Source organism: Bos indicus x Bos taurus, chromosome 9, assembly GCF_003369695.1.
Source record: "Bos indicus x Bos taurus breed Angus x Brahman F1 hybrid chromosome 9, Bos_hybrid_MaternalHap_v2.0, whole genome shotgun sequence".
Classification (NCBI taxonomy): Eukaryota; Metazoa; Chordata; class Mammalia; order Artiodactyla; family Bovidae; genus Bos; species Bos indicus x Bos taurus.
Window position 1 is genome coordinate 63,932,521 of NC_040084.1, and position 17,421 is coordinate 63,949,941.

Here is a 17,421-nt window from a genome sequence, read left to right on the forward strand (position 1 = left end):
CCCCTCGAGAAGGGAATGACAGCCCACTCTAGTATTTTTGCCTGGAGAATCCGTCCCATGGAGAGAGGAGTCTGGAGGGTTAGAGTCCGTGGCGTTGCAGAGTCAGATGTGACTGAGCAAGCTAAGCACTTGTGCTGCCAGTGGTAAAAGGCTATGAAACTTGGCAGAGATTGAATAAATAGGCTTAAACTAATTTAGGGATAATACGTGAGGTATTATCAAAATTTGAAAATCCAGTACATGTAAAGGTCTATTCAGGTAGGTGTTACTTGTTGTTTGTCTCTTATCTCTGAGGCTTTACAAAAATTGCTCCAACCCTGCCATCAGTGTTTCTGTGCGCATTTTTGGAGAAGCTTTCTTAGTCTTTGGAGATAGAACTGAAAGCTGTTTTGTTTTTTTTTTTTTTTTTGAAACAAAATGGAAGAGAAGTGCTCACTGAACATCTGGATAATTCAATTATATTGAATAAATACATATCTTGAACTGTTTTCACAAAATCGAAGCATATAGGCCATATGACTTTGATAATGCTCAGAATTCAGACTGTTTTGAAATGTGTTCTGAGCTAAAAAAAAAAAAAGGAAAAAAAACCTAAATGGTAACTCATTATATAGGAATAATTTTCAAATAAAATTGTTTCAATAAAAATTTCCAAAATTACTTAACTGTTCAAGATTTCTATTTAGATATACTATATGGAGTTGTGGTGGGTTTTGTTTTTTTTAATGTTTTTAAGTGGAATCAGTTGACCAAATACAATAGTTTCTATCTATATGAAAGGAATACAAAATTTTATTTTAATTATTTGTTAGCAACCTTACTAGAATTGGAATTGAAGTACCAGTATTAATGATCTTCACAATTCTGAACCAACGCTAGTTGCATGGTGGTTTACAGGTACCATGGCAAATGCTTTTGTTTTTATATTTTAGAAAACAGCTACTGAGAGATAAGAGGAATGATTACGAAGGCCTTCCAAAATATTTTCAAGTTACTGAAGTCAGTTGAAAGCTATATTTAAACATCTGAATATAGTTAGCATTTTTCTTTTTATGAAAGCCATTGTCTAGTCAATATAAGAAATAAGGTGGAGTGTTACTTATTTAAAGGAAAACTAACTTTAAAAAACTTACTAGACAAGAAAGCATTGACCATCTTATACAAAGAATAGCAGTATTAGATTATAAGGGCCTTTTCCAATCTTTAATATTTACTAACAGGTGTGCGTACACCTGACCTCAGCCCTGACCGACTCTTTGTGATTCCATGGACTGTAGCCTGTCAGACTCCTCTTTCTATGGAATTTTCCAGGCAAGAATACTGGGCTGGGCTGCTCTTTCCTACTCCGGGGCATCTTCCCAACCCAGGGATCAAACTCATGTCTCTTCAATCTCCTGCATTGACAGGTGTATTCTTTACCACAGATACTACCTATCAACAGGCAGGTGAATATATTTTCAGTTTTTAATCAATAATTTATATTTTCTGAAGTTATGACCTATTAACATCAAAGTGAGGTTTGAGAGGATGGTTATTCCAACATATCTTAGAAATAAAATCACAAACCTGTAAGTGTTTAATTTTTGGTGCTAAGAAACACCTCAGAATTTCAAGCTTAGATAGCTTTTACCCAGAGAGTTATTTCTTTGATCCACTGGTTCTGTAAAGTAGTAGTTCTTCATATCTTACTGATATCTTATCATTGGATGTCTGTCTTCATGACTGCACAGAAAAGTGGGGGTTGGTTAAATATGAAAGTAGCTGCATTTTGACATCTTGAACGCCTATCGAGAAGTCCCTTAAGGCTCTTCCTTCAATTGCATATTCTCCATTGTAATGAGCTCTTTCTTTTGAAAACCAAGGAAGGGAACATTTCATGAGGATAGAAGGCAGATTAATCCTTTTACAGATACTATCATGTCCAGAGGTTAATACATAGGGATAGGTTGTAAGGAGATGAGGCTATTAGGAAATGTAAAATTAAGACTAAAAAGAACGTTAAAAATGCCACAAAAGGTAAAACAAGAACATTGATGCTTTGAGATTTGGGGTGGGGGGGCGGGGAACTGGGGTTGGAAATGCTAATCCTGTGATAGGAGATCATACTCCAAATCACAGGAGGCAGCTGTGAGAGGGAGAGGCTGAAATGGCTCCAAGGGGTAAGTAAGTATTCCTCTATCCTTTCCCTTACATACTCAGATGCCACACAAACAATGTCCCTCTACAGTTAAAATCTGGTGTCTATTTAGGGTCATCAGAGTTAAGTAGGCCTAGTCACAAGGGATTCAAGTACTCAACACCATCTTTTCAAATTTCTGAAGCATTTTAAATACTTTGCCTTGTGCTGCATCACTTCTGAAAATTAAGTGAAAGCAGAGATAAATCCTTGTATGTTCAAATTATTGTTTTCCCAGAGGACTTTCTTGATCCTCAACCAGTTGAAAATTTCCCTTTCCCAGCAACTGTCATTAAAAAAAAAAGCTATTACAAAAAAAACCAAAAAACTATTACAGCCTTTATATATAAATATGCCCTGTATGATACATTATTTTTCTTTGGTGACATGTCTCCTTCACTAGATTGTAAGCCTTTGGAGGTCAGCAAGAAAGCATCTAAATCATTTTATCTGCCACCACATTTAGTACAGTGCCTTAAATTTATTTGCTAATTTAATAAACATTAAAATGGAGATACTGTAGTTTGATGTTTATGAGCCCTTTAGATGAATGCATTATTAACCATTTACTATTTATAGTTTGAGAATGTACCACTAGCATATGTGATAACTGTGGCATTTACAAAAAGTTTATGCCTTTAATTGTCCAGTCTCTCCACAACTAATACTAGTCTGGAGTATCACTGTCTAGTAGAAATATAGCACAAGCCACATTTGCAATTTTCTACTTGGTATATTACAAAAGTAAGAAACATAGGTTAATTTTTAGCCTATTATTTCCAAAATACCATTTAACATGTAATCAACTTTTGAAAGTTGAGATGGTTTATACTTTTGTTTTCATATTAAGCCTTCAAAATCTGATGTCTATTTTGCACTTAAAGCACATCTCTTCAAACTAGCCACATTTCAAGTGTTCAATAGCAAGATAATGGATAGTGGCTACAGTACTGCACAATGCAGGTCTAGAACTCGAGGGCAGGCAACAAACTTTTGGACTTGTTTCCAAGCTATCTCGCAGCTTTGATTTTATGTCATTGTCATTTTAGGTTGTTACAATCCAAATAAAGCTAATTGGTTTGGCTTTTTTGTTTGTCATGTTAATAAATCCATAAAATAAACATTTTTTGTATTAAGCATTGTAAATAATAGCCACTTGCTACCCAGTTTAATCTCTTAAGACTTCTGAGGAATGTAACATTTAGAGTTGAGGATATTGGGTTTGAGATACACCAAGTTAAATGTGCTCAATGGAATTGCTAGTAGAAGGTGAAGCTGATTTCTGAACCAGGATTGATTATGGATATCCCATATCCTCAGTAGAAGTTCATATCTTTTTTTCTTTTTTTTTAGTATTTATTTGGCTGCTTCAGGGGTCGCAGCATGTGGGATCTAGCCCCCTTCAGGGATCGAACCCTAGCCTCCTGCATTGGGAGTGCAGAGTCTTAGCCACTGGACCACCTAGGAAGTTCCCAGGAAGTTCATATCTTTTAATAAAAAGTTGGAAAAAAATCTCAAGCTCTGTGTATGACTGCTGACATGGATGAAGTGAAATAAAAGTTGCTCATGGATTATACAGTCTGGGATTCTCCAGGTCAGAATACTGAAGTGGGTACCATTCCCTTCTCCAGGGATTGAACCCAGGTCTTCCACATTGTGGGTGGATTCTTCACCCGCTGAATCACCAGGAAAGCAGACAGGGATACTAGGCCATAATGCAAAGAAAAATCATTTAATGGAGTAAAAATTTTACTTCATTAGATTAAGTCTGATCCATAGGAATTTTTTTTTTCTTTTAGACTGGATTTTTATAGAGTTTTCTTATAGCAGGAATTTGTTTTTACTTTTTCCTTTTCTGAGCATAAGAGCAGTATGAAAATTTAAATTTGTCTATTGTCTAATTAGCTTATATTCTAATTGCTCCTGCAAAGAAAACCATACAGGAAAGGAGTTGGATGTTGTTAAGATGTCTAATTTGAAAGAACAAAATATTTTATCATTAAAATGTAGTGGCTCCCAGTGAAAAAGTGAACAGGAATTTCAGAATGAGCTTACAAATACAGAAGCAAAATTTTTAAACAGAAAACAAGGGCAATATAACTTACTAAAAAGTTTGAAGTACCTTACCCAAGTATAAAGTACTCAAGTCCACAGTAGGCACTTGATACATGTAGATTAATTCAACATACACCTTTTATTTATACTTCAGTTTAGCCCTAGAATGTTCATATAAATGAGGGGTTATGTGAATTTATGGTTGTGGTGGGGGAAGGATACTTAGGGACTTTTGAAACATCATGACACTGCTATATTTAAAATGGATAACCAATAAAGGACGTATTGTAGAACATGAACTCTGCTCAATGTTATGTGCCAGCCTGAATGGGAAAGCGTTTGCAGGAGAATGGATACATGTATATTATGGCTGAGTCCCTTCCCTGTTCACTACCACAACATTGTTAATTAGTTAAAATTAGTTATACCCCAGTACAAAATAAAAAGTTCTAAAATTTGGAAATAAAAACAAGGGGGGGTTATAGGTAAACGACACCAAAAAAAAAAAAAAAAGGCTGAAAATAAAATTTAATTATGTACCTCAAAATATTTTTAAAAAGCACTAAGCTTTCCGATGATGTTACAGAGTAGTCCTTACAGTGTATATTTATGATGTGCGTTTAAATAATACCAAAAGATGAGGATCGGTGAAAATTGATACTTTTATATCCCATTGTGGAACTGGTAAACCGGTTATTCTAGGTAGGATCTTGAGTTTGTACTATGTTCTTACTCTGATATAGCAATTTTATTGATGTTGATCCTAAAAGGATTAGAAATGTGTATATCTGTGATCAAGGTTAGTAATATCAGTGAAATTAAATAGTACTAATAGATGCTGCATTGGAAGCAATGCATAAAGATGACCCATGCATTCGGAATAATATGGGAACATATTAAGCTGTCCATATACTTTTTTATGTTTTAAAAAAATAATTTCTGAACGTTCTGTCTCTGCACTTTGGAGGCTTACCCTCCGAAGAATGAAAAAAAGGCAGCAGTTAAACCAGCTTTGGAGTTAGAGTAGTTGCAAGCCTGGTTTTGCTAGCTGTGTAATTCTGAGCAAGTTCCTTTCTGCCTTAGTAATGTCAGTAATCTAGCCGTAAAATGGGAGAAACCAGAGAACCTATATCAGGAGTTCAATGTGTGAAGGGTAAACTGCTTAGAGCACCGCCTAAATAAATCTTATTACGATACTGTCTTCCTGCATCTGTCAGAGTAGCGGAGAAAAAGGAAATTAAAATTGAGAAATGTGATGACTTGGTAAAGCAAAAGCCCCAAGAGACTATTGAGGGATTTAACCTGCCAAGTTGTATCACCCAAACACACGTTTTGGTTAGGTCCGCGGGGCTGCTGTGCACTGAAGTCTACCTCGCCCGTGAGCACGTAAAAGATGCTTCCTCGCAGGCGTGGTGACCCGGTGGGTTTGATGTTCCAGGGTTGTTTTACTCACCCGCGCGCGGCCCATGCAAAATAAGGGCTGAGAGGTGTCCCCCCCTCCTCCCCTTGGGGCGTCGCGCAAAGCTTGGACTTGTCCCCACGCAGAGCGGAGACTACGGAGAGGAGGCGTGCAGAGCGCTGCGGGGGGGCGCGTCCCAGAGACTACAGTTCCCAGCGGCCCCGAGCTCCGGGAGTACCGCAGGCAGGGCCCGGTGGCTGCAGGGGGGCTGCAGTTTCTCCTGTGCTCGGGCAAATCCTGTTTCTCCTCCGCAATACAGGCGGTTACTGGGTGCTGCAGCTTCCCCCCGAGTTCTGCAAAGGGCCGGCCGCCGGGGAACGGGGCTCTCCACTGGAGGCCGGTGCGAGGGTCCAGACCGGAGAGGTAAGCGATGGGCCTTGCGCCGCCGGCTGACGTCGGACACGTCTCGCGGCTGTCCCCGCAGGCCGACGGGGGGCGTGGCCGCGCACGCGCGGCGGGGCTCGTGGGCGGGGTTTTGGGCGGCTGCAGCCGGCTGACCGTCCGCCGGTCGCCGGCGGTCTGGGTCTGCGATCCAGCCCCCAGGGGTGGAGACGCGGGCGGTAGATGGGGGTTGCCTAGACCTCGGCCTTAGTCTTTAGTACAGCTTCAGCGACGCCGACGAAGATGGCGCCCTGGGTGCGGACTATAGGGGAGAAGCTGAAGCAGCGTCTGCGGCTGGACGTGGGACGCGAGATCTGTCGCCAGTACCCGCTGTTCTGCTTCCTGCTGCTCTGCCTTAGCGCCGCCTCCCTGCTCCTCAACAGGTAAGGCGGCGGCGCAGGGGCGGCCGCCACTGCCGTCCTCCCCACCCCCCGCGAAGCTGCAGGCTCAGGCGCTGTTACATCGCTGCGCGGAGACCGTCGGGCTGCGCAGCTGCGGGACGTGGGGCGAGCTGCGGGGGCCTCTGGGAGAGCGGGCCGGGGGAGCCGGGCGGGGCGCCGGGCCCGGAAGTGCGGGCGGGTGGGCTTGGGTGCCGCGGGTCCTAAGGCCTCGCTTCTCAACCATCCGGCCCCGAGTCTTACCTTGTTTTCACCCATTTCTTAAAACCTGGGCTTCCGTCGTCTATGCTTTTCAGAGGAATAAAATCTTTCAGGGCGGTCCGGTCAGCTGACGGAGGAGAGTTGCAAGGTCCGGTCGCTGTCTGTTTTTGAACGACTCGCCTCGCTCCTCCCCGCCCCGCGCGCACACGCCCACCCTATATGAAGCGGTCCCAGCCTAGGCTTTCTCCCACAAAGGAGTGGTGGTGTTGGTTACAACACCGGAAGGATTTGTTGACCCGAAGTCAGAAAGCGAAATAGTACTATCATCCCTAGAATATTTCTAAAGGGAATACTGAAAGGTGAAATTGGTTAATTTCGTTGACATTTTGGAAGCGGAAGGTTCTGCCTCTGAACTAAACTGGTTGATGTCCTTCATTCTGTTGTTTCTAGAAGCGGTAGCGATGAAATAGGCAGTAGAGGTGAAATTATTTCAGAATTATTTCCAGATTTGCTTTTGGTGGAAAGACATGTGAGGCAGTTGTCAGCGATAACACCTGCATGTTTGCTCTCATAGTCTGAGCGTGCAACCATCGTTACTCTTTATCTGGAGATATTGGTCCCCAAGCATAGTAAGATCGGGGAAACTTAAACATGAAACTTGGTAAATTGATTTTGTTCTAAGATAACCGTTTCCTGGGTTTGTGTTGAAGTTGGATTTCTTCCCTTGTCGCTTTGCTTTCTAATTAGTTGATTCTGAGTTATATAATACTAGGTTTAAACTGCGATTAATGTTATTGGAAACTGTACTTTATGATGGTAAAATGACTTTAAGAGTATGGAGGACGTGTACGTGGAATCCTTAAGAGAATGGAAGCTATTAATTATTTACTTTATCATCTGGAAAGTATTTCAAGCCAGGTAAGCAGGTGTAGTATGAAAGATGTGCCAACTTTATATGATTGTTTTGTCCAGGCATCTTTACTTATCTTATTTGGGAGCCAAGTCAGTTTAGGTGTTCCACGTAGGACAACTATGTAGGAACAGGTTGAACTAGATTTCTGAGGGTTTCAACTTAATCATAGCATCCAGCATCTATATTATTAAGGAGTCATAGGATAGCATCAGTGTCTTTATAACGTCTGAACGCTGTACCCTGTATTTGTATTATGCAAAGAAAGAAGGAAATAACAAGTGTTATTTCTGAGTGGTTGGATTTATGAATGAGATTGTTTTTGTGTACAAGACACCATTGGGGGGTGTAGCTGTGGAACTAGAAAAATGAGAAGATACGCTTAGTACATATTTTCAAAAAATGATTTTTATACAGGCATTTCACCAGTTAATTTTTAGAAATAACTTTATAAGAAATTCTCAGTTTAAAATCTCCCCTGGTTGGAAATTCCCTGGTGGTCCAGTGTTTAGACTCTGGACTTCCACTGCTGGGGGCCTGGGTTTGAGCTCTGGTCAGGGAATTAAGATCCACTGCTGTACTTAAGTCACTTCAGTCGTCTCCGACTCTGTGCGACCCCAGAGATGGCAGCCCACCAGGCTCCCCCATCCCTGGGATTCTCCAGGGAAGAACACTGGAGTGGGTTGCCATTTCCTTCTCCAATGCATGACAGTGAAAAGTGAAAGTGAAGTCGCTCGGTCGTGTCCAACCCTCAGCGACCCCATGGACTGCAGCCCTCCAGGCTCCTCCATCCATGGGATTTTCCAGGCAAGAGTACTGGAGTGGGTTGCCATTGCTGTACTTAAAATGGATAACCAACAAAGACCTACTGTGTAGCACAGGGAACTCTGCTTGCTAAATGAGAAAAGAATTTGAAAAAGAATGGTTATATGGATATGTATAACTGAATCACTTTGCTGTACACTATTACAATATTGTTAATCAACTATACTGCAATGTAAAAAAAAAAGTTAAAAAAAAAAAAAAGATCCAGCAAGCCTCATGGCATGGCCAAAAAGAAAACAAAAGCAACAAACAACCCCACACCTCCCCAGAAAACCAACCAAATAAAAACTCCCCTGGTTAGTATGTGGTTAAACTTAGACTAGTACTCTTTTTGAAATTAACTTTTCTCTTATTGTCTTTAAATTTTAACTTCTAAAAATCTCTCAAGATGTTAATTAGCATATAAAATTTTCTTTCGGTATGAATAAAATTATGAATTTTATCTGTGGAAAGATAAATGGATATAACCTTTGGACCACTGTAACTGATTTGTGGTAAGAGTAGAGTAATATACTTTATGTATTTCAAATTATTTATGATATCATCTTTATAGTATTGTTTTAATATATTAGAGCATACGATTAGGATATACAGTTATATAGATTTGCTAATCATAGGATTGAATATTTGAATATTATAAGGAATATTGTAAGTTAATCCTAATAATAATGGTAATATCAATAGTATTAATAGGTAACTCTTTGTGAGTACTTTGGTCTAGTTACTGTGTTAAGAGTTTTCATTATTATTGAGGCAATTTATTCATGTGGTCACAAGTTTTGAATCTGAAGCTTGACTGTTCAGAATTTTATTCTGATTCCTCCTTTAACTAGTTATATGACTTTGGATAAGTAATCCAATTTTTGAGTCAGTCCCCTAATCTGTGTAATGTGCATAATACTGGAGCCTGCATTTTGTGATTACTGTGATGATTTAAGTGTTTTTGTTGTTTGCTGGGTCTTTGTTGCTGCACACAGACTTTCTGTGGTTGTGGTGAGCAGGGGCTACTCTCTTGTTGCGGTGTGTGGACTTCTCATTGTGCTGGCTTCTCTTGTGGAAGAGCACAGGCTCTAGGCACATCGGCTTCAGTAGTTGCAGCCCACAGGCTCTAGAGCACATACTCAGTAGTTGTGGCACGTGGGTTTAGTTGCTCTGTGGCATGTGGGGTCTCCCCGACCAGGGATCAGACCTGTGTCCCTGCATTGGTAGGTGCATTCCCATCTACTATATGACCAGTTCAGTTCAGTTCAGTCTCTCAGTTGTGTCTGACTCTTTGCGACCCTATGGACTGCAGCACAACAGGCTTCCCTGTCGATCACCAACTCACGGAGCCTACCCAAACTCATGTCCATCCAGTTGGTGATGCTATCCAACCATCTCATCCTCTGTTGTCCCTTTCTCCTCCTGCCTTCAATCTTTCCCAGCATCAGAGTCTTTTCCAATGAGTCAGTTCTTCCCATCAGGTGGCCAGAGTATTGGAGTTTCAGCCTCAGCATCAGTCCTTCCAATGAATAATCAGGATTGATTTCCTTTAGAATGGACTTGTTGGATCTCCTTGCAGGCCAAGGGACTCTCTCAAGAGTCTTCTCCAGCACTGTAGTTCAAAAGCATCAATTCTTCAGCGCTCAGCTTTCTTTATAGTCCAGCTCCACATCCATATATGAGTACTGGAAAAACCATAGCTTTGACTAGACGGACCTTTGTCGACAAAGTAATGTCTCTGCTTTTTAATATGCGGTCTGGTTGGTCATAACTTTTTTTCCAAGGAGTAAGCATCTTTTAATTTCATGGCTGCAGTCACCATCTGCAGTGATTTTGGAGCCTCCCAAAATAAAGTCTGTCACTGTTCCCACTGTTTCCCCATCTATTTGCCATGAAGTGATGGGACCAGATGCCATGATCTTCATTTTCTGAATGTTGAGCTTTAAGCCAACTTTTTCACTCTCCTCTTTGACTTTCATCAAGAGGCTCTTTAGTTCTTTGCTTTCTTCCATAACTGTGGTGTTCCACCAGGGAAGTCCTTAACTGGGTTTTAATACATGGAACATGCTTGGAATGGTGCTCAGCACAAAAACAGTTATTTTTGTCTTATTTATCCTCACAACATTGTGAAGTAGGTACTGTTACTAGCCTCAGTGATTTTTTTTTTTTTGAGATACAACGTATAAAAGAGTACATAACACATATGTAATTGTATAGTTCTTTGAATTGTAAAATATAACTCCCCGTGTAACCACCACTTACCAAGATATAAAACATCACCCTACTAGGCTCCATTGTCAGTAACATTCTCAGTTGTCATGTATCAGTTTTGTTGCTTTTTGAACTTTATATAAATGGAATCATATGGTCTTCTCTTATCTGGTTTCTTTTTCTCAACTCTCCTTTTGAGATTTATGTATATTATTGCATATATTGGTAGTTATTCTTTTTGTTATTATGTTGTTTTCCACTGAGACTATACCACACTTTGTCCATTCTGTTGAAAGGCATTTGCGTTGTTTATAATTTTTGGCTATTATGAATAATGCTGCTGTGAGTATTCTAATATATATTTCTTTTAATAGGCATATGTACTTATTTCTCTTGGGTGTATATGACCATAAATGAACATGGTTCGTTGTAGCATATATATTTGTTTAACTTAAGTAGATACTGCCAGTTTTCCAAGGTTATTATACCAATTTATACTATCGCCAAAAATGTTTTATAGTTTTGTCTAATATTGTTTATAGGTTTAATTTAGCCATTTTACTTAGTGTATAGTAGGAGGTCATTGTAGTTTCAATTTGTAGGGTCTTGATTATAGCTCCATTTTACAAATGAGCAAACTGAAGCTAAGAGTTGTTCAGTAATTTTCTCATAGATAGTAAGTAGCAGAATGGGATTCTAATGATGATCATTCTGATTTAGAAGCCCAAGCTTTTAAAAATTACATTAAAAAGACATTATTAAGAAAAATTTATTAATAACTTTCTAAATAACATTGATTCATATAAACTGTAAGTGAAAGTCGCTCAGTTGTGTATGACTCTTTGCAACCGCATGGACTATGCAGTCCATGGCATTCTCCAGGCCAGAATACTGGAGTGGGTAGCCTTTCCCTTCTCCAGGGGATCTTCCCAACCCAGGTCTCCCTCATTGCAGGCAGATTCTTTACCAGCTGAGCCACAAGGGAAGCCCAAGAATACTGGACTGGATAGCCTATCCTTTCTCCAGGGGATCTTCCTGACCCAGGAATCAAACTGGGGTCTCCTCCATTGCAGGTGTATTCTTTACCAACTGAGCTATGAGGGAAGCCCTAAACTGTAAAGAAGTCAGAAAATTGAAAGGTGTTCAGAATCACTCATAAATTTACCATTCAAAGATGACCACTGTTGTTAACATTCTAGTCACTTTCCCTGCAATTTACAATTTTATTTTATAAATTGTAGCCTTTTCTATATATGGAGCCACTTCTTAATATATTTTATTATTATTTTCTTTATTACTTTTTAAGTTACCACAATTGGCTTACATACACTTTAACAGTATTAAGACAGACTCTTCTAAAGTACTTTAGTGAACTTGTTTAATTATTAAAACAACCCTGTGAGTTAGGTATTATTATTACCCCTGTTTTATAGAGGACCAAACAATCGGAGAGATTAAGTAATTTGCGTTTTATCATATCCAGGATTAGAACCCAGACACTACAATGTTTTTTATTCCAAACTTAATGGGTCTTTCACTCTGTGTTCTGTTTCTTTTGTCTATTTTTCTCTTTCTACAACAGTACTGAATTGTTTTTAAAATGACAGTATTGTAGTTTTGTAGTATGTTTTTTATATACAGTTGGGCTGTTGGTCAGAACATCTACGTATGGTTTCACGTGTGACTTTTTTCCCCAAATGGTGTTGGGTGACAAGGATGAATATCCTGAGGAAGAGATTCCACTGGAAGCTGTACTTTTTTTATGACCTAACCCTGAAATTTAGGCAGTTAGGTAGCTTCACTTCTGCTGCATTCTTTTGATTAGGAGTGAGTTATTAAGGCCAGCCTCTATTCAAGGGGAAGGAAATTAGATTCCTGCTTTTGATGTGAGGAGTGCAAAGAATTTGCACAGTTTTATTTAATTTGTAAATTAATCTGTGTAGAATTGATGTTACTTAACTATATTTAATGGTTTCATCCATGAACATATCTTTCCACATTCATTCAGATCTGCTTTTATGGTCTTTTAATAGATTTTTTTCTTTTTTTCATTTAAAAACTTTATTATAAAGTTTTTTATTATAGAAAACTTCAATCACATACAAAATAAAAATAGAGTAGTACAATGGAACCTGTAAATACCTATCTCCTGGCTTCAAAAATGATCAGTTCAAAGCCAGGTATCACTCCTGTCCCTAATTATTTTGAAGGAAACGCCATGTGAGATGTTTTGTCTATAAACATCAAACATTTCAGTGCGTACGTACTCAGTCGTTTCAGTCATGTCCAACTCTCTGCTACCCTACAGACTAGAGACCTCCAGGCTCCTTTTTGTCCATAGGATTCTTCAGGCGAGAATACTGAATTGGGTTGCCATGCCCTTCTCCAGGGATTCTTCCAGACCCCAGGATCAGGCCTGCGACTCCTGTATCTCCTGCGTTGCAGGCAGGTTCTTTACCCACTGAACCACCTGGGAAGCCCAAACATTTCAGTGTGAGTGTTAGTCCTCAGTGTGTCCGACTCTTTGCGACCCAATGGATCATCGAACAAGCAAGAGAGTTCCAGGGAAACATCTATTTCTGCTTTATTGACTATGCCAAAGCCTTTGACTGTGTGGATCACAATAAACTGTGGAAAATTCTGAAAGAGATGGGAATACCAGACCACCTGACCTGCCTCTTGAGAAATTTGTATGCAGGTCAGGAAGCAACAGTTAGAACTGGACATGAAACAACAGACTGGTTCCAAATAGGAAAAAGAGTATGTCAAGGCCATATATTGTCACCCTGCTTATTTAACTTCTATGCAGAGTACGTCATGAGAAACGTTGGGCTGGAAGAAGCACAAGCTGAAATCAAGATTGCCAGGAGAAATATCAATAACCTCAGATATGCAGATGACACCACCCTTATGGCAGAAAGTGAAGAGGAACTAAAGAGCCTCTTGATGAAAGTGAAAGAGGAGAGTGAAAAAGTTGGCTTAAAGCTCAGCATTCAGAAAACGAAGATTATGGCATCTGGTCCCATCACTTGGCAAATAGATGGGGAAACAGTGGAAACAGTGTCAGACTTTATTTTTTTGGGCTCCAAAATCACTGCAGATGGTGACTGCAGCCATGAAATTAAAAGACGCTTACTCCTTGGAAGGAAAGTTATGACCAACCTAGATAGAATATTTAAAAGCAGAGACATTACTTTGCCAACAAAGGTCCGTCTAGTCAAGGTTATGGTTTTTCCAGTGATCATGTATGGATGTGAGAGTTGGACTGTGAAGAAAGCTGAGCACCGAAGAATTGATGCTTTTGAACTGTGGTGTTGGAGAAGACTCCTGAGAGTTTCTTGGACTGCAAGATCCAACCAGTCCGTTCTAAAGGAGATGAGCCCTGAGTGGTCTTTGGAAAGAATGATGCTAAAGCTGAAATTCCAATACTTTGGCCACCTCATGTGAAGAGTTGACTCATTGGAAAAGACTCTGATGCTGGGAGGGATTGGGGGCAGGAGGAGAAGGGGATGACAGAGGATGAGATGGCTGGATGGCATCACTGACTCAATGAACGTGAGTTTGAGTGAACTTTGGGAGTTGGTGATAGACAGGGAGGCCTGGCGTGCTGCGATTCATGTGGGGTTGCAAAGAGTTGGACATGACTGAGCAACTGAACTGAATTGGACTGTAACCCGCCAGGCTCTTCTGTCCATGGAATTCTCCAGTCAAGCACATTTGAGTGGGTTGCCATTTTCTCCTCCAGAGGATCTTCCTGACCAGGGATCAAACCCAGGTCTCCTGCATTGCAGGCAGATTCTTTACTGTCTGAGCCACAAGGGAAGCCCCCAAAGCTTCTTATTTAATGTGTGTGTTAGTAACTCAGTCAGTGGGTATCAAACATTTCAGTAGGTGTCTTTAACTGATAAGAGCTTTTTTTTTTCCTTGGCTGTGCCATGCAGCTTGCAGGATCTTAGTTTTCAGGCCAGGGTTTGAACCCGGACCCCCGCAGTGCCCCAGAATCCTAACCAGTAGGCCACCAGTGACCTCCCAAGAGCTTTTGTTTTTCTACATAACCAGGATACCACTTCATTCTTTTTTTTAAGTTTTTTTTTTTTTTTTTGGATGTGGACCATTTTTTAAGTCTTTATTTAATTTGTTACATTATTGCTCTGTTTGATGTTTTGCCTTTTTGGCCAGGAGGCATGTGGGATCTCAGTTCCCTGACCAGGGATTGATCCTATACCCACTGTGCTGGAAGGCAAGGTCTTAACCACTGGACCACCAGGGAAGCCCCCACAATACCATTTCACAATAAAAAAGCTGTTAGCATCCTTAAAATATCTATTCATTGTTCAGATTTCCCTGAATCTGTTAGAACTTTATCCTCCAATATTTTATGATGAAAAGTTTTAAATATACAGCAGTGTTGAAATTTATAGTAAATGATCAATCATCATTAAAATTTTACTGTATTTTTATATGCTTTGTCATGAGCCTGTCTATCCATTACGCCAACCATAATGAATCTTATTTATAAACAGCCTTTTAGATTTATTCAAATAATACCCAAGTATGATCTTTTAATCTGAAAATTTCTTCCCTTTTTTTAACCTTGTAATTTATTTGTTGGGGAAACTGGCCATTTGTTCCATAGAGTTTTCCACAATTTGGCTTCTGCTGATTGCTTCCCTGCAGTGTTTTTGAATGTCCCTCTAGGTTCCCTGTAATCTAGTAATTAGGTTAAAAGTCATCATTGTTATGATTTTTTTTCTCCTTTAGTTCATGATGATTAAAAGATACTGAACTATTTAGAAAAATATGCCTTTCTTATAGTGTGTTATTCTTTATTTTATGATATACTGCTAGTTTTAATTAACTAGTATTTTACTGAGTATTTCATTTCTATATTCATGAATAAAATAGACCTAAGGATTTCCTTCTATTATCTTTATCAGGTTGGGGGATTAAAATTATATTAGTCCTTTTAAATTGGCAGCTTTTCCTCATTTTTTTCCTCCCTGAAAGCAGTCTGTATAAAGTAAGGATTATCTATTTCATGAAAGTTTGGTGAAATCATTTGGGCCAGGGGCCTTTTTTTTTAAAGCCAGGTCTCTGATTATATTTTAATTTCTCTAATAAATAGTTGGTCTAATTCAGGTTATCTAGTTCTTAACATCCTAATTCTTAGCATTTTTTTTTCTAAAAATTTGTCATATTATTTATCCAGTTTATGACTATATGGAGAAGGAAATGGCAACCCACCCCAGTAGCCTTGCCTGGAAAATCCTATGGATGGAGGAGCCTGGCAGGCTACAGTCCATGGGGTCACAAAGAGTCGGACACGACTGGGCGACTTCCCTTTCCCTTCCCTTATAACTATATAGTTGTTTATAGTGGAGAAGGCAATGGCACCCCATTCCAGTACTCTTGCCTGGAAAATCCCATGGATGGAGGAACCTGGCTGGCTACAGTCCATGGGGTCGCTAAGAGTCGCGCACGACTGAGCAACTTCCCTTTCACTTTTCACTTTCATGCATTGGAGAAGGAAATGGCAACCCACTCCAGTGTTCTTGCCTGGAGAATCTCATGGATGGCGGAGCCTGGTGGGCTGCTGTCTATGGGGTCGCACAGAGTCGGACACGACTGAAGGGACTTAGCAGCAGCAGCAGCAGTAATTGTTTATAGTCTCACTCTTCATTTCAGTTATAGCTGTGATTGCTTCTTTTTTTCATTCTGTGTTGTGTCAACTACAAGTTGGCTCTTGCTATGGGCACTTGCCATCTGTCTCTACAAGGATTAAATCATGCACTGCTTCAGCTGCTGACGTTCAACACCCCCTGAAAGAAGCTGAGGGTGGAGAGCAGAAATGAGGCACTCTTGCTGGGGGTGGTGTGGTGGGACTGGCAGCAGGGATCTTCAGATAGGTATTTTCAGGAGCCGATTTTATTAGCCTGATTCTTGTATCTCCTGATATCTAGAAAAACACTGCAATCCTTCATGGTGATGACTGTTCCTCGTGACTCGGGAAAGGTTCATGAGACTAGCAGAAACCTTTTGGAAGAATATGTGCTTGATTGCATGTATTCCCCCTTCACCAAAATCTCATATATACTGAGCTTCCCTCTTCCTTCTTTGGAGTAGTTTCTTAGAGCTGTTTCAGAGTGCTGTCTCCCACGCTGCAGTCCTCATTTTGCCGCAAATAAAATTTACAACTCTCATGTTGTGCATTTTTAAAAAGTCAACAGTTTTATATTTGTATCCTCTCTTTTTCTTTTCTCCCCGATCTGTTTTGCTAAAACTTTGTCTTTTTTAATTTTTGCTTTTGAGAATTTCCAAGCATACATAGAAAAAAGAGAGTACAAAGAACCCCTAAGCACTCATCACTCAGCTTCAACAGCCATTAGTATTTTAAAAAATCTGACCTTCCTCCTTTTAAAATAATTATTCTACACAAAACCATAACCTTACAAAATTAACAGTAATTTTTAAATGTCTTGTAATAGTCAGCTCATACTCAAATTTTCTTAATTATATAAACATTTATAATGCATTTGTTCTAATCAGAATCACAACTGGGTCTATTCATTTTATGTAGTCGCTGCATCTTTGAAGCTTTTGTAAGTATAATCTAGAACAAGAGTTGCCAAACTTGCTGTAAAGTGTCAGTAAATATTTTAGACTTTTCGGGCTATATCAGGTCTCTCTGTCCCATATTCTTTTTTAAATGTAAAAATCTTAGCTTTGAGGACTATACCATAAGCCTTTGTCAACCCTAATCTAGAACATTCCTCCTCACCCGCTCTTTTTTTTTCCCTTTGCCATTGACTTGTTGAAGAAACTG

General features: G+C 39.8%; 1 protein-coding gene across 7 annotated transcripts in view; it reads left to right on the forward strand.

Moving 5' to 3' along the window:
• Positions 1 to 6,158: 6,158 nt before the first annotated feature.
• Positions 6,159 to 17,421, forward strand: part of SNX14 (sorting nexin 14) — an 84,246-nt gene continuing 72,983 nt past the window's right edge. For 5 of the 7 annotated variants that reach the window (XR_003512632.1, XM_027551453.1, XM_027551457.1 and 2 more), the window contains exon 1: positions 6,163 to 6,454. Coding sequence is in view for 6 of the 7 variants with exons in the window: in XM_027551453.1 (XP_027407254.1) it covers positions 6,315 to 6,454 (140 nt within the window). In the remaining variant the exon portion in view is untranslated. Of the gene's footprint in view, positions 6,455 to 17,421 lie in introns of all 7 variants that reach the window. The other 2 variants (XM_027551458.1, XM_027551456.1) reach the window with 2 other exon arrangements.